At 41.8% G+C, this 26,068-nt stretch overlaps 1 protein-coding gene and 1 long non-coding RNA gene across 2 annotated transcripts in view; both read left to right on the forward strand.

Moving 5' to 3' along the window:
• Window positions 1–17,218, forward strand: part of LOC116706513 (uncharacterized) — a 32,365-nt gene extending 15,147 nt beyond the window's left edge. The window contains exon 3 of the long non-coding RNA XR_004336258.1: window positions 17,192–17,218. This is a non-coding gene — a long non-coding RNA (uncharacterized LOC116706513). The remainder of the gene's footprint in view (window positions 1–17,191) is intronic.
• Window positions 1–26,068, forward strand: part of LOC116706702 (cholesterol 24-hydroxylase) — a 136,259-nt gene that overhangs the window by 95,352 nt on the left and 14,839 nt on the right. Inside the window, exons 5-7 of the mRNA XM_032543643.1 lie at window positions 19,241–19,306; window positions 19,659–19,728; window positions 19,804–19,827. Of these exons, the coding sequence (XP_032399534.1) occupies window positions 19,241–19,306; window positions 19,659–19,728; window positions 19,804–19,827 (160 nt within the window). The remainder of the gene's footprint in view (window positions 1–19,240; window positions 19,307–19,658; window positions 19,729–19,803; window positions 19,828–26,068) is intronic.

Here is a 26,068-nt window from a genome sequence, read left to right on the forward strand (position 1 = left end):
ATTTCCTGCCCCCCCTTTTTCCTGTAGTTCTTTCATCATTTAAACCACTCCTCTAGATTGCACTAGACTCTTAATCTTCCGTCGTAATTGACTCAACAGGCCCATGGCCACCCGATTCACAGCGTTGGGGAGTCCCTTATGTCCTGAGGCTTTGGAGCAGCATACCTGTCCCATAGTCCCTGCCTGAGCCCCAAAACCACCGATGTAGGTGTTCCACCCCCCAGCACCCGCTCTAACCATTGGAATTCTTCCACCGCCTGAATCCCGAGAGGAGACCAAACCTTTCATCTGGATCTCAGAACTTCTCAACCTGGCATGCTTCCATCAACTCACACACCCCAACATACGGTGGTCTGGGGAGTCACCACCCTTTGTTGATATGTAGCTTTTGAGTTTTTGTGTTGAATTACCTTTCATGCAGGAGAACATTGTGCCTTTAGTGTGTAAAAATGATTTATTCCTAATGTGTAACAAAATCAACAGGTCTCTCTGTCCTAATCTATCAACCCATCTTATTCTTTTTTGTGTGGGCTACTAGTTACATTAAAGTGTAATCAGGGAGTAACAGATGCTCTGTATCATAATGTTATATCCATTAATCTCATCAATCTCCTCTAAATTGTGACCCAAAAGTTTTCTGTTAACTTATCTCATGCAACCTCTGGCCCAGTGTAATCAGGATGTGGTTAGAGGGGCAAAAACATAAGGCAACTAACATAATGATGCCGGCCATAAACCGATTAAAATGGGCTGATGAGTTTTTTTCATGTAGCATATCGAACAGATGTACCATACTCTGACTGAAAGAATATTCATCTCCGGCACTGAGAAGCATTACAGTCTCCTCCTTCCCTTAACGTCCTTACTGTGAAATGAATGTCACCAAGTACCAAAAAGATTTCCCCAGTATTCTCCGTTTCCGCCTGGATCTCGCTCAGCTGAAGTGGCCCTTGGAAGTACTGTGGCATCTCGGATTATCTAAGAGTAATGAGATGTGTTCATCTAGAATAATTCCCTTCTCTCCTTGATAGGAATCGTTTGGTTCTGAATGCTCCATGCGCACTTCTGGCTGGCTGACTTAGAGCTTGCAGCGCTTCGCTTGCGAAAACCTCTTCACCAAATTTGATGAGTTGATTGCCTTGGAAGAGCGTTGTAACTCAGCCTAACAGCTGACATTGTTTTGACCGATTGCAGGCAACCGCAAGTCCAGTCATCTGTACTGGACAGGTTCAATTTGTATGTGGTATGGTCTTATTTTCTACTCACTGTCAATAGTCATTAAGGTTTCTCTGCAAATCACGCTGTAATGGTATCTTGGTTTGCTAGTTTAAAATTATAACAGCGTTGGCCTGCTTCCCTCAAAATTGTGTCGCCAAGATCATATCAATTGACCCCCCAATGACTGTTCATGGGTGACTTCAGATTGACAGAACGCTCCTCTTTTTCTATGTAATGTAACCATTGAGGTGTTGGACGACCCCCGAAGTGAGGTAGAGATGGCCTGGCCAAGGAAAACAGACTGCTACCCTCCTCTTCCTCCTCGCCTCGTCACTGTGCATGTGGCTCGGAGGCAAGAAGCTTTTCTGGCCCCTATTCTGTAGCTACACGGACACCGATTCAGGAGGGGACAGCAACGGCCGGTCCATGCTGGGGAAACTGGCGAGGAGAGTAGGGAGGATTACTCCCTGTATTACTGCATGAATAGCCCGTACCCAGCGGGAGTGGGCGAGACTGGGATAACGCTTTTGGAATGAAGGCTGGAATCCATGCAGAGCTAGCTATTGTAAGTTTCGCGCAATTGGTACTCTCACCGTCTGCTAGACATCACACAGCTATTTTAAATATGACTTCATCCACACTGATTATTGCTTTTAAAAAATTAGCAAAATGTATCCTTGGCTTTTACCAACGCAAAAAAAAATGCAAATGGAAAGTATGGAAACAATTTGGGAATTCACCAATAAAAAAAGAAAGAGATAATGGATTCTGGAATGATAGAAGGCAAGAGAGAGACGCTGGAGGAGCACAACGAGGGACTTAGTAAGCTGCATGTAACTGTCTTTCCAGTCAAGATAACGAAGCAATGCCACATGCGAAGCAGCATGAGCACTCGACCAGCAACATTTTGGGTTATGGGCACTTTGAAGCCGACACTGGCCAGGCTGTCGTCAGAGGCCTGCCTTTTGAAGATGGTTCCGATGCGCGTCGCTAATGGCAGCGTGAGGCCCGGCCTGTTTCCCTGGGACAAACCGCCTCTGCTTGTGGACAATTAGAGGCAATTTGGAACACGGAATGTACAGCATTCGGCCGGCCCTGTTCATCCTTCCCTGGAACCCCATGCCCCCCCTCCCCTCTCAGACTGTGGCGGCCCTCACGCCCTCTGCCGCTCGGCCTTTTGACGTCGTTCAGAATTTCGGGGGGCTTTCAAGGGCCTCTGCACATACTTCTACAGCCGTTGTCCCCCACCCCCTTAATTCTGGCCTTCTCTGGTGGGAACCCATGTGTTGTCTCAGCTAGCCGGACCATTATTCAGTGGTAAAGGTATCAATAGTAGAGAGAAAGAGATGGTGTACATAATGAATGAGTTAGAGAAGAATTAATGAAACGAGAGAATAAGAAGGGAGAAAGAAAATTCTGATGGCTAGGCAGTGAGTAGCCAATGGTGTGTTAGTCCTAGCTTAGCTCAGAGCCAGGCATTGGCTTTTAGCACACTTAGCTTTCATTCTTCGAGAAATGTCCCATAGATACAAAGCCGTACATGATTGAGCCAAGTATTATTTATTTATTTTTTTTTAAGTTTTTGAAGGTTGTTGTAGAAGCACAAAACTCTCCTGTTGGTAAATATTATATATTGTTGACTCTCAAAATGTGGTAGCTGGTTGCTACTCTTTTTTAACTTCTTTATCCTTTTCCTTAAGCCAACATATAAGAATGTATCTGCTGCAACGTTGTGCGATGCAGTCGAGCCAGAAAAGGGCAACAATGCCTTCTTAGTGGGTCACATCTCAAAGACGCGGCTACATAATCAAGTATGGCTGCCTTACTTCTTCTGAATTAAGACTCTCCTGATGACCTCATTCCTTATGGCCACATGCGAGTTGGCAGCGCCCACAAGTACAATTTGGTGCTCGCTACACCCAAGCTGGGATTTGCTTCTGCACCCCCTCGCCTTTACTCAGATGACTGGTTTTCAGTGTATGACACACAAGGAAACAGTAGCGGAGGCTGACAGCCACAGCACCCACAGCATCTCCCTCTCTCTAATTTTTACTGAGGCTTTTTAAAAAGCATATGGGCTTTGCATGGGAAAGGTTGCCAAGGAGAAAATTGTAATTTTTTTTTATCGACGGAGACAGTCCCAGAAACGTTGATCTATTCGACTGATTTTTCACTTTGCTTTTCTGATTTTCCAGGGTTTCCCCCTGGTATTCCTCATCCAATCAACCCTTTGAAGCTGCTGCCCAAACAATAAATCTACCATTTGTGCCTGAAAGCATGATGTCGAGCCTTCTTTAACGGTACATTTCATTCCATCTTTCATTGTGCCTTCTTCTCATAATGTCTCTGTAGTTTTTTTGTTGCATACGTCAATTATATTGTGCTTTAAATCATAGTGAATCAAGACTGTTTTCATAGTAGTGCAAGTACCATTTTGAATGAGCAAAAAACGCAGCAAACGGCGGAATTTGTGGCAACTGACATGCAGTTTGAATTTTGTCATCCTTTCCACCAGAGAATGAGACAGAACACGAGGGGACTCTCCCTGGTCTCCCTGTTCTGTGGACATGTGGAAGCGGTGAGAGAAGAAGACCAAGTCCTGTGGCGACTCCGGCACTCTGGACAGAATCCTCTAGTGTGAACCTGGAGCCTTTCCTGGTGAGGTTATATCCACATAAGATAACAATAACAAACAGATGCAAAGTATTTAATATATTATTCTGCTGTCTCAGCGATTTTTTACAAACTACAGCTGATTGTACCACTCCTCTCTCTTTAGGTGATGTCAACACTGTTTTTCGAGCCCTTTTTCCTTCGCGCTGGAGACTGGCACAGAGCCATTTTGGACAGGTTACGTTTTTTTCTAATTTATAAGTTTCTATAACAACTCTTTCATTCGCTTAAGTGATCAAACTCCATTAACTGGTCTATACAGGTTCCAAATTTTTCAAACGCCTACCAATCCAATCATCACGGTTCTGATAAACCCCAATTAATTGCTACCTTTAGGCTATTGGTCTGTAATTGTTGTTTAGTTAGATGTTCCAAATGTATAATGTATTTGATATGGGTCGGACTATATGTTTTTATTTAATGTTTAGTTTTGGCACTTGACCCTATTACAAAAATGTTTAGCAACAAATATGGCAAGGGGGGGGGGATACGGTTATTGAAAAAGAAATTATATCTAAAGAGGCGTCTGTTTACTTCATAGGCGGCTGTGTATTTGTGTTATTTACATTCTTGAGGTACCATGACAAGCGACTATAAACACAGATGGATCCTGGATTCATTCAAAACTTTAAGTTTTGTTTTAACAAAAGTAACTAAAATATTTAAATTTGACTAAAGAGACAATTTATTTGGCATTGTATACATTTCATTTCTGAGACCTTAATTGTACAGCAACATTTTGGAATTGTTACAGCTCGGAACTCAGTCAGTATGTACTGTAGTGTAGGTATAGTACGTACCCCATTGACAAGGGATGTAAACTGGCTTGCTCAATACTGGTATGAAATTTCATGTGTATTGCTGCCCTACTCCAACAGATGTGGACACGCTGTTGAGAGAGGCTCAACGTAAAGTGAGTTCCTCCAGAGGTACATCCACAGGTCATGTTGAGCTGCCAGCTCCCTGCTCCTAACCCCTCTGAATGGGGTACACGCTGAGGTCATGTCTACGATGAGAAGCCATGCGGCAGTTCCGTTGCGTGACGCCAGCGGCCCCAAGCGCGCGCCTTTGTACATCCTACACAGCCGTCAAGCGCTGTGCTGCGACTCATACGCTCAACACTTTCCAGGATCTCCTCCACTCTATCATTGCAGCGCAGCATTGTTGTTATGGTGAATCGCGGCGTCTGATCAACGGGGGAAAGTGTGCAGTCCGCCGAACCTGACCTCATACAGAGTTCTCACCTGAGCGCACTTTAAGGGGATGTGCTGCCGGGATCCTGTGCAAGGGAACTGGAGTCCTTTTCCATGCGGTGGCGGCCCACCAAACATGGACCTGAGCTGCCAAGAAAACCCCCATGAAGACGTGGGTTCATGACACGAACTGGAAGAGCGCAGGAGAAGTTACTGAGGACACAGCCAAAACTGATTATACTTTCGGATAGTCAGAAGGCCAATCCTAATTGAGAGGGACGCCTCTTAAAGTCCATGACATATTACATCTAAACCATGCATCATACATTTATAAGTTTTGAGGATTGGCAAATTTCACAACGACATTTGTGGTTGGGAGATTTTGGGCATAAGGTATGATGAGGAAGTTGGCTGTCTCAAGTTAGGCTTTGGCACATGTGCCTGGTGGCACTCAACTGAACTGAATTCAAGAATGGAAAAACATAAAATGCAGTGTTTCTCCTATCGCTTGCCACCTGTGCACTCCTGGCGTTACATTGAGCTCTCTCTCTATATTGTTACAACTCTCCTGGGTGCGGTTTTAAGAATAGTTACACCTGGCTTTTGCAGGCTCCCTGGAGCACTTGTGATGACAATGAGAAAAAAAATGGTAAGGCATCCTGGTTATGCTTCTTGTAGGGTTTTCCATGGAACTGATGAATGTGGATGGTTATATGTTATGAAACAAACACATGCATGGGAGCAGATTCCACAATCCCAACGTCTGCTACAATTAATATCCTTCAGGTTTTTACAAGGTAATTAAGGGACAACAAACACGGACATCGGTAACCCAAAAGATGCCACATTTATTTCACAGTAATTGTAGATTCAGCAACCGTTTGGGACACTAAAATTAGTAGATTAAGTGGGTTGGAGAATTTGGGATCATCAACCAGAGGGTAGCTAAAAGGATTGTAAACTTCTGCTGTCCTATTGAGAGCTGCTCGTGACAGAATGATGATAGTAGTCATTAGCAGCAAACAGCACATTTGAGTTCAAAGTTTTGTCACACTAGAATTGAATTCCTCACATTTTCAAAGCCATGAAGATATATGTGATCTGGGTGCCAAAGAGTTAAACATCAGACTGTTGTGACCTGTGTAAATCCAGCCTCCTCCTAAGTCTCCTACGGTCAAATATAGAAAAATGAAGTGTTTTTTCAGTGAGTAGATTGTCTCATAGAATCTCTGACACAATTTTCCAGGGGGACATTACGGACCATGATTAACAAATTGTGTCTTTCCTCGACAGCAGAGACCTTTGGAACTAGCAAAAGTGTATGGCCTAAGGATTATGTGGTAAGGTTTTGAGAGCATAACCAGATTGTAACGATGACAGATCAGTTTTTTGTGCGTTTCAGAGGAGCAGTGGGGACCCTTCAAGTGAACTAACTGTTGATGCAGGTGTGTGTAGTAGAAAGATGTCATTTGCGCTAGGGCTAGGTCTTTGGTTTTAATGCAAAATCAAAAACTGATTGCATAAAAGGCCATTCTACTCAAACAAAGCTCCAGAAGTCAGTAAGTTTGGAGCCCTTACCCTGGCTTACACTTAAAGCACATGGAAGTGGCCCCTTGGCCGATACCCTTAGGGTATAGGCAAGTATTGGACATACGGATGAGTCATGTAAAATTTACATTTTAATACCTGTGACTCCAGGAATTGTCTCGTTCTATCATTCCTAATTTCATATGGATGTTCGATCCAAACCTGTTTTTCAGGAATTCGACTTCCAGAGTGTAAATGCAAACACATTACATTTTGGAGATCACCAATTTTAAGGAAGGCCGTTTATAAGTATATCAAAAGTATCATGTTTGCCATTGTGGGTGTAGTTGGTATAAATTTTGAAGGAAACTCGCGAGCAATGCTGCATGTTGTTCCATGATAGGCATATATCAATTGTTTCGTTGAGGAACAGCAAGAATTTTTTGTGATTTCTGAAATCTAGTATTACATTACGGTGTTTGTACGTAATTTATTTGTCTGTTTGATTTTTTTTTTGAAAGTGTTGCTGAATATTTGAAATGTCTCTATACTCATGTTGCCGTATCTGGAAATGAAGGCAACCCGTTATCAAAAGGGGAAACACTTGCCTCATATCCTTCCTACAGCAACATCAATTCTGTGCTTCATCTACTTTGTAACGCAGTGGCTCTATCAATTGTCTGTGCAATTAGCTGAAGAAATAATAAAGACCATGCATTCATTCATCTGACGTTAATGTGTCGTTTCGTTTTTCTCCACAATTTAGATACTGGCAGGGGAGCCAAGCATGCGGTTTGTTTTTGACTCTCCACAAAATTCCTTAAAACTCAACATGAGTAGTTTACTCGTTTATATTTGCACGACATACCAAACTTTTCCAGTACGTTCCCGCAACACAGACAGGTACAGTCCACGCAAGCATTTCCTCTACAGTGCAAACATGTAACTTCCTGTCCTTTTGCAACAACCAGGCAAAATGTAAAGACGCCAACTAGGAGATATGTACTAAAACCTAGTGTGACAGTACCATTCAGGTCTTCACCTTCAAATAGAATAACCACATACATGTCTAAACTTCCTTCATACCAGAATATAGCAATGAAAAATCACATGTGCTTATTAGCTGCAACTGAGTGTTTTCATCGCGCTTCACACTTCGCAATGAATCGATCAGTCTTCTTGTTCTATAAAATGGGAAATGTGAAATATCACTATTGTCCAACTGCCCATTGTATCCAACATACAGTCCAAAACCAATAACAGTGGCATTTTGGGAAATAATGCCTTATTTGCATTTCGGGAGAGATGTAAAGATTTAATAACCACTCTCATTTCTGGTTTTGGTACATATGAAACTACCCAACAACCAGTTAGCGTTAGCTTAGCACAAAGACCGGGAACCGTGGAAACAGCCGCCTCGTCATCCCAAGGGGAACAAAAGTGCCTGCCAGCTCCTCTAAAGCTCCTAATTAAATTTTAATGTTAGAACACAAATATTTCTGCCCAGAAGAAGTAACTCACTCCACAATCAGCTTTAGCCATGTTTGTTTTAAGCTTTTCAGTCCGTTTGTGCTAAGCTAAGCTTACCACCGTGAAGGCTAAGGCGTCGGTATTCAATACTTCTCACTAACTCCCAACACAGACAGGCAAACCCATAATCCCCCAAAATGTCAATCCCTTGAAGTTCTTTAAACTCAATCCAAGTCAGACCGCTTAAAGGAGGTCCCCTGTTTTCACGTGATTGAGTCCACACGCTGTCGGTGGAAGCTGTGGGCTCAAGTTTAATAATCTGTAAATACCATTTGTGGTTTATTGTGTTAGTGTCTGCCTTGATGAGATTAGATGCGAGGCCATGTGCCTAATTGATTCCTCTACGTTCCTTTTCCGCATTCAACAGTATCCTAACACAGCGACGACGAGGATGGGTCAATTAGCTGTCATGCATTGAGATCTTCAGGGAGCGTACCTGTGAGCAGCGAGCCCAGTTGCCGTTCCTCTAGCGTTCACCAGTTTTATCGCCTGTGTTTCTCAACCCAACGTTGTTTTTCTGGCATTTCGTGTCAGAATTTCTGAACAACCAACACGACAAGCCTCTTTTTTTTTTTTTTCTTTTTAAACCATACATGCTCCAGATTTACCAAATAGGTTTGTCTGGTGATTCACAAGAGGGACACATTTTCCGGTGATTATATTTTTTTCAGCTGTGGTCGTGACTAAAGTTTTCAAGTCCAACAAGAGTAAGAGAGAAGCGGGGGTGTTGGCTGCAAAATCCTTTAATATCCAGGTTTCCGAAAAGACCACTGGGTGTCACAAGACACAGAAGTTCCACTCAACCAGATGCAAACAGTCCTCAACCATAGTGAACCTCTGAAGCCCCTGCAAGCCTCACTAACAGCCACTCCCTGTCATCCGTCCCCATTGTGTGTATCTAGTTTGATCTATTTCTTCCCTCATTTTGCTGAGGCTATACTCTTTCCAGAGGATTAAATAGCATTGGATTAAAGTTCAAGGTTGGGGTAATGGCAAATCCATAGGCCTAGGCAATCCAATTCTCCATTTAGAAGAACTTAATTGCTGTAGGTCATGGTGTCTATCCTTCACTTGCTGGGAAGAAAAAGCCTGCTTTGCATTCAGCAGTAGAACATTAGGTCAAAATTGGAACACAATTAGCACAGGATGTACTAATCTAATGTGCATAACTAGCCATCCATCATCCATCTCTATCCATCCATCATCCATCATCCGTCCGTGTGGTGAGTATCCACTGTGAACGCCAAGGAGCTTGGTAGTCTACTACGGTCCTTCAGTGACTCCTAAGTGGACTACAGAGGAGTGGTGAGTGGCGGAAGCCAGACACATGTTGACCACATGCTGCCGCTATAACAATAAAATAACCGCATTGTGTTGTCAGATGAGAAAGCAAGAGAGAAGAGAGAAGAGAGAGAGAGAGACAGAGAGGAGAGAACAGATGAAGTTGAGAAACTTAAAAGAGGAGAGTTTCAAAACTCCGTGGCGAAAAAGATGTTACTGAAATATTGATGGACAAGTTCCCGGCGGATGCATTTAAAACGCGTGAATACACTTCACAGTTTCCTGGAGGGCATGTGTGTCTGTCCCTGAGGAGTGCACTGTGGTTACACAGAAGCCCATTCAGCCCATTGCATTTCATTTAGCGGGATTATTGTTCACAGCACAAAATGTGAAAAACTGGATTAACCATAACCATCTAAGATTCTGAAGGCACGCTCCCCCGTGCACTTCACATTTCAGCCTGGTACGATGCACGTGATGGGATTCATCGGTTTAGTTATAGCGCTGGTGGCCCAGCACCTGGCGCCAGCGCTCGCGCGGTTGCAGATCTGTTTACTTTTTTGAGCTGGCAGGAACAGGAGATTTCCTCTGGTGTACTGTGGCTAACAGCATGGCCCTTCAAGTCCCCCCCCCCAACCCCAACCCCAACCCCTACCCCTACCCACACACACTTCCTCTTTCAGATCACTTGGTCTGAGGTACCCCAGACCCCCAACATACACTCCCCAGAGACTGACAAGGGTCACTGACTCCATCATGGACAACACACGTCTTGCATTGATGGTACAAACCCATGCGTGTTTGCACACACAAACCCACACACACACCTTCTTCACGCTGCTCCGCCTACATGACTATTAGAATGCCAGTGGATCTTCTTGGATCTTATGGATTTATCTGGAGTTGACTTATCCATTCCTTGACACAGAGGAAGGCCTTGTTCTGACATGGTCAACAAGACTAATCTCAAAGTGGATCCCATCATAAACAAGGCAGAATCCAAGAGTGGAGTGAAATTTAGTTTTTGTAAGTGTAGCCGAACCAACCGCGAACTTGATCTCTGTGTCATTTCGCCGTACTGTGACTTTTAAAGATCTATAGTTAAACAGGCGGTCCAAGCTATCTGATGTTTCTGCGTTTTCATGTTAGATGAATGAGACGCGAGTTTATTCCAGTTCCCCATGTTACTTTGTCGGCTGGTATGGGACAGGACGCGGAATTTACTGGACAAATCAACTTTGACCTGATCATGGTGCTATAGAAAGAGTATCATCAAAGAGTAGGATTTCTCCCTCCAGGGACCATGAATGTCTGTCCAAATTTGAACCCTCCCTGTTGTCCTGGGTCAAATTTGACCCATTTTAAAACATCAAATTGGGTTTCTTTCAACAAAGTCCAAACAATGACATGGATGGTTCCATACAACGCATCTATAATATCAGACAAAATCGTTCACTACTCTGACTGAATGTGTGCGTTTTATTCAATTTTATGGCATTTGACAAAAAAAAAAAAAAAAGTGTGAAAAAAAGTGACAAAAATGACAAAAAAGCTTAAAAATCATTAAAACAAAAAAACTGTTCCAAAAACTTTGACCCAAAAAAACAAAACGTGACACGGTCAACAGGAAGACACACAAGGGGTTAAAGGCAATCCGTCCAATGGTGTTGAAGATATTTATATAAGCCTGGAGCACAGTGGGACTGAGACTGACATTATTGGCTTTCTTCGCTTACAGCTGTTTCTAGTAAAGGAACAATATTATTCTTTGGTAATGTGGATGTCCAAAATGTTTCTTCTCTTCTGCCCGAGTACAGGCAGTTGTTTACAAGCAAGAACAATCTCCAGCCCCATAAACCCAAACTGACATCATATCCCCAGAGGAGTCGGAACTACTGACATTCTTTGGATGAACCAGCACTCTTACAAACTGTTTTTTGTTTACTCACGTCCGTCGGGTCTTAATTCTCTTTCTCTCTCTCTCTCTCTCGCTCCCTCTCTCTTGATAATATAATCAAAAGAGCAGCCAACACATACCTTTGGACGTGAGAGAGGGCCTGCAGACCAGTTGGACTGAGGCGGCAGACATCAGCCATAACAACATCAAACGGCCCCTAGCCTCCAGCACTTAGACCGAGCCAAGACCCCGGACCAAAACACGATTGCTCCTCTTTTTAAGATAAGATGCAGACAAGCTGGAGATTATTGCGAACAATGTACAGGTATGAAGTGGCCGCCGTGGTACAGGTGATGGATGGTAGCCAACCCTTGAGAAGAAAAGGGTTACTTGGGTCAGATGAGGATTCTGGGATGCCTTGGATAGTATTTTTTTAAAATGTGCAGGCATGTTTTGGACATTAGAAAACCCGAATATGTATTTAGTGTTCTTGGAGTTTACGTTCATGTTCGGAAGAAAGACAACACAGAGACATGAAATAAGGGGATTACCCTGTGTTTTCTGCCCGTCAACCATGAAAAAAAACCATTTTGGTTCAACATTTTTATCACATTTTTCTGACATTTTGTCACTTTTTACATGTTCAGCGCTTATTTTGACAGCCCTTTTTGTGACAACATTTTTTTTTATTTTTTAACTGAAAACAGGTCCAATTTGACCTCAGGACAACATGAGGGTTGAGAAACTGACATGGAGCACCCCCCCCTGTTCACCATGGATTATAACAGGCTTCAGTGAACACTGGACCCATAGACTGTATGTATTATAATATCAACGGTCTTGACTCGACCTCAGACTTCCTTTATATTAATCCTTTGGATGACTTGAAATTTCCAGCAGCAGCTTACAAAAGGTTTAAAAATGCAGTATAGAGAAAAAAACAGTGCAAAAATAACATAAAAATAGTAATAAAAATAAACCTTTGGCTGTAAAAAGCCTTTACCCTAAATTATCAGTTAAGAGCAGTTAGAGTGTCCCAGATATGTCATGAATTAGATTTTAATTACTAATGCACACAACCTCATTCAAGATAACAAAACTTCATATTTAGATGATTACTTTTGTCACATTTCCAAAAAAAATGGATCACATTATTAGTGGTTGGAAGTTTATTTTCATCGCGCTTAACCTTACGCATATCATATTTTGTTCTAGAAAATGGGAATGATGGAAATATCACTTTTCCAACATCAGTCCAAAACCATAAAAATTCAGTTTGTCATCATACCTTTATTATTTTGCTTCAATACCCCCCCCACCCCAACCCCAAAAGTAACCGACTAAAGACTTCAAAATTGTTGCCAATTACTAATCATTGAATCACCCAAATGTTTTTGCTTATTTTGTCCATAAGTCGATCTGCAGACGCCAACATGACACAACTTCTGATTTGTCGTAGAAATCCGGTTTTACTTCCAGCGTGCCCGTCCTGGCCGTAAATATTGGACTGAGTATGCACTACATCGCTTTTCACCCAGAAGTGTATCGCCTAATTCTGTGACTCGACAATTCCAGCCGTGTAAAAATAGTCCCATAGTGTGTGTGCATATCACCACTGTCGGCTGAGAGGAGCTCCGATGGTGTGTGTTCATTACTGTAGGCTTTCATGTCAGCCTAAAGAAGGGGTGAGGGGATAGTTTGAGAAAGACATGTTGACTTGTTTTGGGGTCCCTGTTAAATGACAGCAGTACAGAGGCTTGCATAACCTTCACACCAGCTAAAGTTGATATAAAAAGAGGAATAAAAAAACATCTTTGGAAATTGATCTTAATGCCTTAATTCAAAAAATTAGAAAAATCCAACCTTCTAATGACACCAATTTTCTTTATGATAGGGTATGTATTGTTCAGAAAAAAATTCCTCATAAAATACAGGGGGAATAAGTATACCCCCCCCATGTTAATTCCCATAAGACGCAGATTTATTATTAAAGGCCATTAATTCATGATCAGGATACTCTGCATTCTGTAAAGTCCCCCCCCCCCACCACCATCACACATACTTCACCATACATAATAAGGCATGGGGAACTTCCCATAAGATCATCTCTCACCGCAAATCAAACCATCTTTAATCTATTAGCTAACTGAAATAAAACCCTGCCAATCTCTATGTATGTGAAGGCTATGTGATGATGGGTGGGATGTACTTTAATTCCAAGACCAAGGGAACTTTATCAGGATGCATAGTATCCGTGATCCATGAAATAACTGGCCTTTAATATAAAATCTGCCTGTTCTCAGGGAATTTAACATAGGGGGGTGTATACTTATGCCCCCTGTATTTTAAGAAGAACAATTATTTATTTATGATACTTATTCAAGCACAATGAAAATTGGTGTCCTAAAGTTTTATTTTCCTAGATTTTTGAATTAAGGCATTAGGATCAATTTCCAAAAGATGTTTTTTTATTCTCTTTTAATCAATCTTAACATGGGTGTGTAAGGTTGTTCTAGCCACTGCATTTGATCCCCAAGAAGGCTGTATTCACATTAGCTATAATCAGTCATAAATAATATTTTTTTTATCATATGGAGGACTGTATTTCCTTTACAAAAGGGAGGCTAACGTGCCAGGGAAAAGGGGGGAATGCATCAGAATGCAATAATTTAGGCTGTTTTTTAACAATAACACAGCTGATTCGAAATTGGAGTCTTGTGCCTTTCGTGCGTGCTTTGTCACAGCCTTTTAGCCCCTTTCAGCAGGCAGAGTGTGTTTACCCTTGATGTGTGTTTTCATATATTTACACTAGCAAACATAAGTGCACATTTTGATTCACAATGTCCACCTGCATCACTTAGCCTGTCACTTGTGTATGCATCTCTCTATTAATTAAGCCTAGTGGGATTCAGTGTTGAACAACATTATTGCAGTGCTCCGGAGACGAGTGTAATTGTATAACCCAGGGGGGGGGGGGGGGGGTTCTGATGTGTGAAGTGCATCTATCTACGTAGTTCTATGCCTCGATGGGCAATACTTGTCCTATTTTCATTCCTGGAGGAATTCCCTTGTCCTCCTGCTGAAGTGATTGGTGACGGTGAACTTCTGGGTGCAAAGCAGTACATTTTGGTTAAAAGTTTTGAAGTCGTGAAAACTCTAAACCCACTGACTAAACTTAACTCGACACCACGTTATACCTACACTGAAAGGTGCAGTTCCACACTACTCTGCTTAATTAAGGAGGCATGATAGTGCAGAGAAGTTCTGAAGGAAGACCTTCATGATAGGATACACATCCCTACCCACACTTGTCGTGTGTGTTGTCCTCCTGTGTCCAAAGATTACCACTTACTTTTTTTTTCCATTTGACATTACTATTTTTTTAAATTTCACTATCACCACCTACTACCACTAGTTTTACACTACTTGTTGGAGTCTAGGTCAACAACCCTCAACGGTATAGATCATACCTAATATTTGAGTTCTAAGCAGCAATTGTGAATTATTTTGACTAATAGTTAGATCGAGGAACGTATGTGAGTGGATGATTTTGGTCACGATGCTGAGTTGGACCATTTCAATTTACCCCCGAATTCAATGAAAGTGATCTATTGTATTTGCAAGCACGTTGCATGGAATCCATCTTTTTTTTTGTGGTAATTTGGTTTAAAAGAATGCCAAATTTCGTATATAGACATTATAAAATTGGGTCAATTTGACCTGAGATAACAGGAGGTTTATGACAAAACCGCCACTTTAAATAGATTGGAGAGAAAGGCTATCTTTGGTGCCCCATTTTCTTAAGACTATCAATAAACTCAATAACTATAATCAGGTCTAAATGTGTCCCTTTACTAAAACCTGAGGTCCTAATGATGGCTCTGTGTCTATAGGACTTTGATAAAGCTGAAATACACAGACTGTAGGCTCATTCCTGATGCATTTCAACAAAGTGTTAATTTTTGTGTGGGCTACACCCTAAACTCTTCTTGTTTCTCTTGTTACAGTATAAACAAGTTTCTATCAAAAATTCTTTTAGTGTTCGGCATGTCAACCCACTTTGCTGTCCGTCACCGATAGAGACTGATTATAGATAAACACATCTTCCGGGTGATGGTGATAGGCTACTTACAACTCGTGCAATGACTGATTTGCTACGACATTGGGTTGTAAAGGCTAGCAGGTTAAAGCTAACGTAATTAATAAAGCCTACTTAGCTGTAGCAAGCTAATGAGCCAATAGTCAAACCTGTAACGGCTAACGTTACAGTTGGTGTAAGCTGATTCACCTATCAGAAATTTCATTAGCACGTTATTAATAAAAAAAAATTTTTTTTAGTAGCAGTTTATCAATAACGCTACAGACGTCCACGGTTTAACAGAAAATTCAGGTTAATTACGAAAATATCTTGCTTTTTTGAAAATGAAAATGTTACCCAGGCAGGCCCCAGCGAGGATCGAACTCGCGACCCCTGGTTTACAGACCAGTGCTCTAACCACTGGCTACTGGAGCCCGAACTTGCACTGATATGGATACAAGAATAATTAAATGTGTGAAAGGTGATTCGGCAGTCATTATGACGCAGTTGTCAACGAGCCGTGACAGACAGACTTTGGACTATCTTCTAGCGTTCCCACGGTACTGACAGTCTATTGAGCTTGAGTTACCAAAATGTCATTTTTCTATGTACTTTTTGAGCTGGACTGCCTTTGTTTCTGCTCTTTCTGATATTCATATCGTCTATTGGTTATTGCTTATAGTTAAACACTTCATATGAAATATGACCACATACCTGGGCCACCGAGAGACAAGTAAGTCACGTCAAATTCATGGTTTGTCGTTAAGTTTGGTCTAGCGCTAACTTTATTGTTTTTCTTGTCACCTAGCCGAGCTATTAGCTAAAATTCATTGAGTTTTTTCACATTACCTGGCAAATTTTTCTTTTTTCGTCCACATGTTTTCTCTTCGGACATTCACCACCTTTTTAAGGATAATGAGTAAAGGCGACAACATTCACGACACGTTTCTGGAATGGTAAGCACAATATGTTTCTGCATTTAAGACAAAGTAGCCTATGTGAATATTAATACTTAAGTGTAAAAATTTCAACTTAGAACAAACGCCGTAGTTCCCATGTTACGTACCAATATAAACGTTGCAGCAAGTCTAAAACTTGACCCAGGCACCATGGCTGCCGTTGTTCTGTTCTATTCCGGAGTTAGCGTCAGAATTACATCTCATGTTTGTTCTATGATGGTACTTGCAACCTGACTTGATGGCGTGGTTTCAGTTTTTCTGCAATGGCGTTTTCTATATTCTGCTGAAAGACGGATGTAGTGTAAACCACAGTGCTTAACCCTGTGCTCTAATTAGTTCCCTGTAATGATAATGTATGACATGTCATTACAGGCCGAGACATATGGGCCTGTCTGCAGAATAACTTTCTGCATTACTTTGCAGTCCTTGTGACCTGCCCAAGACGACCAAGGTAAACACAGTACCTTATAGTAGTTATATAACCACCAGTTGCAAGTATTGCACATAAACATAGTTTAAAGTGTGCATCATGAAATGCCATAATTTTTTTTCTATTGTCCTTTCGGGTAGCATATATCAAAATTTCAAAACCCTTGTCAAATTTTTTTTTTAATTTACACGCCAAACAAAATGCAACACATCGGTCCGAGGATACAGAAAAGTCACCTACACACGGACAGCGCACCTTTTCCACAATCCTTCCAATGTTTTATCTCCAAACAAAGACTAAATACATGAAGGAGCGAGACACAACAAAAACACAACAGTAAGAACGATGTCTGCAGCTAAAACACCTGTCCTTCATATTCCCTCTTGTCATTGGCTCGTTTTTCAGGATCCTGATGTCCCCAAGTATCCAAGATGATTCTACAACGAATCTTCAGCCTGTTTGGTCAAAGGTAATTTGTCAGATCAATTAGTTAATACTTTACATACTTTTCATACAACATGGGTAATCCTCATAATGTGTAAATGTAAAATTTGAGAACTGACAACACTTGTGTTTTGTATGTGATATTATCAGCCCCCTTGTGTTTGGTTCGCCTTACTGTTTGGTTATCAGAATCATGTTATACCTTATATAGCTATTTGAAGTGCCATGTCTCGTTTCAAGGTTCCTAGTGATGGCCTGGTAACAGCAACAGCATCTGAGAAGTGGTATAACCGCGCGCATCATGGACCCCGCGTTCAGCAGCTTGTGAGTTTTATTTATAATCACAAAGATGGAATCACTATTTGCTCATCCTTCTTTTATATCCATTGTTTTGCAATCATTGTAGACGGTTTAGATGTGGGTATCTTTTGCTCTTGTTCTTTGGAGACATTGTCCAACTATATAATATATAATATAATATAAATGTGTGTGTGGTGTCCCCTCTAGTCCCCTTTCTAAAACTACTACATTTCCAGGTATTTGAGAGGTCTAACCGCATCTTCAACGAGAGGGCAAGAAACTGATACTACTCTTACAGATGCGCTGATAACATGACAGAGGCCAGCATGCTCCACCTCATGAACTCTTTTACCCTTGATGTTATTGCTAAGGTATTGTGCTATAGTCTGTTTCACGTCTTCCACAGCAGTAATGATCCAAAACGTTTTCCTTGTATGTGACAAAAGCACCAGTTTTGACAAAAGTTTATATTAAAAATATATATATATATATTAAAAGGTATAATGAAGTTGTAACTACTTATTTTCCTCATAACTCTCGGTTGCATTTGGAGTGGCGGTTTAGACCTGAAGAAGGATCATCCAGCTTTCCCTAACGCCATTGAGACATGTCTGAAAGGATGATCTACATAGCCAGGACATCCTTCTTTGAGGTATTACTTCAAATTTGTAAGGTTTGTGCGGTGATGATGTTATAACCGATCCTCAAATCTTGCGTTTCCAGTACAAGCTGAAGAACCGACCATTCAGTAAAGTGAGGGAATCTGCCCCTTGCTGCGCACAACTGGACTAAGTGGATTAAGGACCGAAAGACTGCCATGCAAAACGGCGACGCGTCCCCGACATCCTCACACAGATCTCAATCAGCTGGCACAGGTTAGGGTCCCTAAGTTGTATTAGATAGAAGAATTTGGAAGCATTATTGTTGCCGTTTCATGTTGTGCGTAAACTCCACGCTGTCGCTACGGTGTCGTGCTCCTACTACGTTTGTGACCCTTTCGGAGTTCTGTGTCGGGGTTGATGAACGTGTTTTTTTCTTTGCCATCACCGCCAAATTGCCGGGGGGGGGGGGGCGGTGTGTTTTCCGTAGGGTCAATTGCAAGACTTTTTGTTATACTGGGGCTTTTGGTGTGTGTGCGTCGATGTTGTGGGAGTGGTGAGAGAGTGATGGAGAAAGTAGAGAGTGACAGCATTGTCTTTGGAGCAGTTGTGACTCTAGAGTCATAGTGAGAAAAATAGTGTCTCCCTGTATATTAAGTATCGTGATATGAGACTAGATATTGTCTTAGATTTTGGATATCGTAATCGAACTTTGGCATAAGTGTTGTTTTACCCTGCTTGTTAAATACTGCATTACAGTAAAGTTGTCATTTTATGAACTTACCAGACTGTTTTACACGTTTTCTATATTTTACCTTCTTAGTCATTATATCCACTGTTACTGCTGATTATTTATCAAACATCTCATTGTGTTAATATTTGTTTGGAAGCACCAGTTCGTCAACACTACAATATGTTGCTGTATCGATATCGAGTATTTTGTCAAATATATTGTGATATTTTGATTTTTCTCTAGACAGGCAGGCGAGTTAATATGCATGTTTACTTAGTTCAACTTTCCGTCCAACATGGATTTTAATGTTACAAATTAAATGATAGATAACTAAATATATTGGTTTACTTGTTGAATTTTCTTTTCTTGTTATTCCAGAGGAAAGCATGACTAAAGAAGACGAAGAGTTGATGTTGGACAATTTTGTGACATTTTTCATTGCGGGTGAGTCTGTGTCGTCTCTGCTTTGATGTGTGAAATGATCCAAACAGAAGCTTGAAGCTGGGCTTCATAGTGAGGCTAACAATGTTAAAGGGACACTTTCAGTAAAACATATTTCCCTCTTACCTAGAATGTCAGCTATCCACCAGTTTAGGTGTGAATTCTGAACACATTGGGAGTTAAATACTACTTTGCAATTATAATGACATAGTTATTCACAAAAATCCATGCTTTTAATAGGTGTTATTTCATCACCACCACTTCTATTAAGTCCTACTTTTTTTGTGTTTTTTGATAAACTGTTCCTTTAAGCTGACTTTGGGTTTTGAGTAATGTTGTTGTTTCTAACTTTTAGGCAAGAAACAACTGCTAATCAACTGGCTTTCTGCATCATGGAACTCGGGACCTCCTTACATTCTGGAGAAGTAAGAAGCAAAAATGAAATGTTTCTACTCTCGCTTTTGAATATTGGTTTCTTCAGTTGGGTTTTTATTTCTCAGAGTGAAGAAGGAGGTGGATGACGTTGTTGGGATGAAACAGGAGATCAGTTATGATGACTGGGGCAACTGGTACCTCTCACAGGTACGTGGGATTTAGGATGAAGATTGTTTAGCTCTTCAGAGGAAGCATGTTGTGAATACTGACATCTCAGTTAGTCTATATGATAAGTGTTCTTGATTTCAATTAGAAAATGGCTCAATCTACAGATACACACTAAACGAGATTTGCTTCCTCTCTCTAATGCTACTTCAATTTTACTTGAATACATTTATCTTTTATGTAATTGACTAAAGATCCCACTGTACCTCCTCCCGGGGCTGAAGAGAATCTCTGAGGATGTACTCGACAGCCCAGGCATCTCGTGATCTACCCAAAGACATTGTCATTGATGGCATCCACGTACCTGGATGATCTCATGTTTGTGATTACCTCGTGTTCAGAACCCAAAAAGGTTTTTATAATTAGTTTTTTATTTATTTATGTACAAAGCACAATGGCACCTATCACTAAACAACTGGTCACTGTTTGACAGGTAGTTGAGACAGTAGCCGCTTTCCACCCGAAGGGATTTTTGCAGTTCAAAGAACATAAACGTTCCTACCAGTTCCTACCAGTTCTTACCAGTTTCGATGGCCAGTGCGAATGCAATGCAAACCGGATTTTGGGGGGATAGTAGTTAGTAGAATGTTTAGAAGTGGACTGTTCTCATAACTACGTTGTTGAAAGAGGCTAAAGCTGCACTTTCTCCTACAATTTAAAACCTTCAGTACACAAGGTACATTCATTTTAACAAGTTCAACTCTGTATCTCAGTCTTTAAAGAGTTGATGACTTCTCAAAATTAAAAAAAATTCTCCTGGGAGAAGGAGACAGGCATGCTTGCTGCCCTAATGTATCATAATGTATCAACATGCCACAACCTGAGGTACAGTGAATATTGATCTGCTACAAAATGTTCTGAAATTCAGTTGAGCTCCTAGCGGCTGGGAGAATGGAGAAATCTTCAAGGACCCCTGACATTTTGATCCAGACAGATTTCACCCAGATGCTCCCAAGTAAGTAGCATACAATTTTTACAAAATGGTCAAGGTTCAAATATTAGGGGACCACTAATTCTATATAAAGAGACTTCGGATACAGCATTAGTGGACCACTATGGTCTATATAAAAGAGACTTCAGATACAGTATTAGACCACTAAGGTCTATATAAAAGAGACTTCGATACAGTATTAGGGGCCCACTAAGGTCTATATAAAAGAACTTCAGATACAGTATTAGGGACCACCTAAGGTCTATATAAAAGAGACTTCAGATACTTATTATGGGACCACTAAGTCTAATAAAAGAGACTTCAGATACAGTAATATGGGACCACTAAGGTCTATATAAAGAGACTTCAGATCACAGTATATGGGACCACTAAAGTCTATATTAAAGAGACTTCAGATACGTATTAGGGGACCACTAATGTCTTTAAGAAGGAACTTCGATACAGTATTAGGGACCACAATTTAAGAAGCTCCAAAGAGCACCATGTCATGGACCATTAACATTTTAGACACCAGATCATTGTCCCATGAAAGAAGGAAACATGTACATGTACTGATTCTGTCCTTTTATCGGTTTTAAAAGCCGTATTATTGCTACTACCCTTTGCACTCGGCTCCCGCTCTGCCTAGGACAGAACTTTGCTCAGGTGGTGATGTCTTAAAATGTCAACACACACACAACATACACTGCTGAATTAACCCAATGTGTGTTGGGCCATGCAAGTGGATGCTAAAGTGGTGATGACCAGCTCTCTCCAGAGGTTGGACTTCCCCCTTGTGCCGGGACAGACCTTTGATATACTGGACACTGGCACACTCAGGCCAAGAGTGAGTGGTGTGCTCTGTCAGACCAGGGCGCCAAAACCAGTAAATGGTCTAACAGGGCCGTATAACGAGAGAAACAAAAAGGGTTCATGTGGTGTGTACGGGTTTTTGGTTACTTTTAGACTAGCTACTGCCTGCAGCGTAGTCCTCCTGCCTTACCCAGAAGCATCTATGCTGCAGAGTTTTATCACTTTGTCTGTGAATGTTTAGCCTTATATAGAAATATTATCATTGCTTGCTTTAAATGAACAAACACTATTTCCATATGCGGGTATGAGGATCATTGCCCCTTGGGAATTAATAATTTTTCTGCATCTGTATTAGTTATTACTGACCACTAATAACATATGGACACTTTTCCTTCTGTTATAGCACTTGAATTTGCGGTCTACTAGCCCTCTGTATCTCCGTGTAACTGGCTCTCCTATCCCCACTAGCTTCTACACTTGTTTTGTGCCTTTACACTGATATACAATTGCTGAATAAACAAATGCTGAATTTACAGCTTATTTTTTAGAATTAACTTTAACTTGTTTTTGTACACATACAGATGTTTTTTCTGCTGCAGAAATGACTTTTTTGTTTTTCACTTCAATAATGAATGATAATTTAATGCCTGAAAATGTGATTTCATTCCATGCTTGTATGTACTCAACCGTGTTGTGTCTGGCTCTTACTGACAGTGTACCACGGGGCGATGTGACCTTGCAAATAAAATATCTAAAAAGCACTGTTAAGATACAAATTCATTAGAATGCTTCTTTACTTAATTTAAGGACTTTCCTTTCATTTTCTTTTTAAAGGTAATAACAGTTTGTGTGGGGAATCACATTTTAGTCAAAGGCAGATCTTGATAGAAAGGCAGTTAAAGTTGAAACGATTAGTACTTAGTTACCTATAAAAATAAATATGTTGATGAATCCCAAAACTTTTAAAGTGAATTAGGATATCAATACTTGGTACATCCTGCAGATGGCATAAGACTAAAACGTGAGATGCGTCAGACCTGCGCAGCGTAAACCTGTTGAACTCCTGTCCTGACCAGACCTTCCTCTGTTAATTTTGGCGGAAAAGTTCGAGATGGTGTTGGTGAACATTTTCTTTTCACTCAAACCTGTTTTGTAGTATATTCATGTTGAGTATGAACGTACTTTGTGTTTCTAATGCAACTAGTGTAAAAAGCAGGTGGGTCTTTGACATGTTCGCTAGCAACTTAGCTAGCTAGCTACTAACGTTAGCTGTATGCCCCAGTCAGTTTGCTGTGTATCCCGCTGGGCGCTGCTTATATCTACACGTGTGTAAGTTTCAAACTTAGTTACTCTTTAATAATTAGTGCTGGTGTCTCACTGTAATTAGCTCGTTAGTGGTTAGCTCCGGTCACTAGAGTGGAGCGGAGGGAGAGAGGGAACAACCGGAAAAGTAACGTTTGGGAGATGCACGTGCGTTTCCAGCGATGTGGCCGCCGTTTCTTCATGGTTCACTAGTACAGTTAATCTGGCAGAAGCAGCAAGCACCATGCTGTTACTAACCTTAGCCTCTCAGCCTGAAGAACTGGTGTTGCTTTGTCTTGCACGCTTGCATCAACATGTTTTTGCTCATTTAGCTCCGACACTGGAAAGCACCCAGGCTGTGACCCCAGGAGCCCCGCGTGCCATAGCCCACTGGAACCAGGGGCCCAGCTGTGCACCTTAGCCCACTGTGGACAGAGCCCATGTGTTGACCACTTAGCTGCAACACGTATGTTGCTGAGGTTTACTTCAAGCAGTTGGTTCAGGACATCCGCTCATTTGTGTTGAAATTTAAATTGTTAGTTACCTGAGCTGTTAGATTAATTTTTCAGCTTTTACTCCTGTGTTTATCTGGGCTGTACTTTTTCGCTTATGTATGTGGGACTGATTCCTGGTTACACCGTTTGCAGAGCTGTTGAATTTCATCTGACACAATGGCGGTTTTCCACTGCGTGGTATCTACTCGACTAGCCTCGACTCTACGCCCTGTTTTTGGTTTTCCATTACGAAAAACTCCTGGGACCTGCTCCAGGTACTTTTTTAGTATCTACCTCAGTTGAGTTCCCACGCAGCGCGAGGCGATACCAAAGGTTACCGTGAAAACCTGCAACGCTGGTGGTCGAGGAGAATCGTCACTTATGACTGCGTTTTTAGCAAACGAGTGCGAGTGTTTTCCAAACCAACAGGAACATTTAAAAAACAATCTTCATACACTGACAGATTATCCACTCCTCCTATTCTCACTTTTCCAACTGTTCGGTGCTACTGCGGCTTCCATGTTCCGTTTTCCTATTGCTCACTGTTACTTTAAAAAACAGACAATATATATAACAAAAGTTTTATTTGCTTTTCAAGTAGCGCATCAACCCTCCCGACTTCCCGGTCTTCTTCCTCGGCACCTTGTGACAGTGTCCCCCCCCCCCCCCCCGGCTCTGCTGGGCCCAGATGCCTCCCAGTCGTGTCCTAAGCCTCTCCGTTCTCTCATAAAGATTATAAGAAGCCTACAAAACAGGTCCCAAACCACAGACATCTCACCATTGTTGACATCGCCCACCCGACGGTCTGCGGCGGCGATTTTAGCAAAGCGTGATGCTCTGAAACACAACAGTACACGCAGACATATTTTGGTGTCTAATATGGTTGCTAAAGTTCATGTACTTTATATAGCGTAGATAATACTGACTGCGACGCTGACACATGCAAATGTTATGCTAACGTTACCAAAACTAATAACTTACCCTTTTTTGTCGCGAACAACCGTCCATGTCGACTCTGAACTCCGTCGGAATTCCCAACTCCCGTTTTTTTAGCGGTGATTTTGTTGCTGTCCTTCAGCTTCTTTGAAACAAAACATTTCTTCTGGCTGCGCGGCAGGTAGCCACTGCTGTTGTGAGTCGCGCTGAAAATTACGTCATCACGCGTTGCTATGGTGACCAGCCACGCTGAGGCTTTACTCAATCTGCAATGGAAAACGGACCGCAAAATGGGCCGAGGCGGGCCGGGGCAGCCGTTACCAGCAGTGGAAAAACGCCATAATGGCGGTTTTCCACTGCGTGGTATCTACTCACCTACGCCTTGACTCTACTCGCCTTTTTTGTTTTCCATACGAAAAAAAAGTCCCTGGACCTGCTACCAGGTACTTTTTTTAGTGCTACCGCAGTCGAGGTTCAAGCGAGCTGAGGCGACTACCAAAAGTGACATTGGAAACCTGCGACTGCTGGTTGGTCGGATCACCGCGTTGTTAGCAAACAAGAGTGCGGAGTGGGCCAGAACAACGGGACATTAACAAAAAATCTACCAGACACCGACGATTATCTACTCTCTGCACTATTCTCACTTTTCACATTCAATATAAGGGCTATTAGGGGCTTTATATTTCGTTTCCAATATTGCACACTGTTATTTAAAATAAAAAAGACAATTTATCAATGAAAAGGTTTTATTTAGCTTGTTAAGTAGCGCATTAACCCTCCCGCACATCTCGGTCTTCTCCTCTGCACCCCTGTGACAGTGTCCCCCCGGCTCTGCTGTCCCAGAATCATCCCAGTCATTGTCATAAGCCTCTCCGTGACTCTCATAAAGATTATACGAAGCCCAGCAGTCAACCAGAGATCTCACCGTCGGACATCGACGCCCCACCAGCTGTCTGCGGCGGCTTTGCAAGCGTGAATGCTCTGAACACAAACACTAAAACAGCACACTGTTGGTGTGTAATCATGGTTGCTAACGTTCGTGTACTTTATACACGCTAATGTAAGTAAGTTGACGACGGGGCCCCGAACACGGCAAATGTTGGCTACCGTTACCAGGAAACTTAACTCACCCTTTTGTTTCGGCGAACAACCGCATGTCGACTTCTGCACTCCGTCGGAATTCCCAAACTCCTGTTTTTTGTAGCGGTGTTTTGTTGCTCTCCTTCAGCTTCCTTTTGAAACAAAACATTTGTTCTGCTGTGGCGAGTAGCCGACGTGCTGTGCGATCGCGTTGAAATTACATCATCACGCGTAGCTATGGTGACCAGCCACGCTGAGGCGTTACTCATTTTGCAATGGAAAACGGACGTAGAAAGCGGCGAGTCAAGGCCAGTCAAGCCGAGTCAAGTCGAGCTGGTACCAGCAGTGGAAAAACGCCTTAAGCCATCACTTTATTGCTGCGCTTCATATTAAAAGCTTCACATCGGCGAACCAGTGGGATGCTTTAATTGTGAAGCAGGCACTAGAAAGGCTACGTGTTTGCATGTAAATGTACTACCAGATGTTTCTGGCTATTCTGTTGGTTTAAGGACCGACAGTAATGTAACGTTACATACGCTGGTAAGTAGCGGCAGGCTTGAGGCAACTTTACTCACACCCCAGATTCTGTTACGTGTTATAATTAGACAT

This window comes from Etheostoma spectabile, chromosome 18, assembly GCF_008692095.1.
Source record: "Etheostoma spectabile isolate EspeVRDwgs_2016 chromosome 18, UIUC_Espe_1.0, whole genome shotgun sequence".
Lineage (NCBI taxonomy): Eukaryota > Metazoa > Chordata > Actinopteri > Perciformes > Percidae > Etheostoma > Etheostoma spectabile.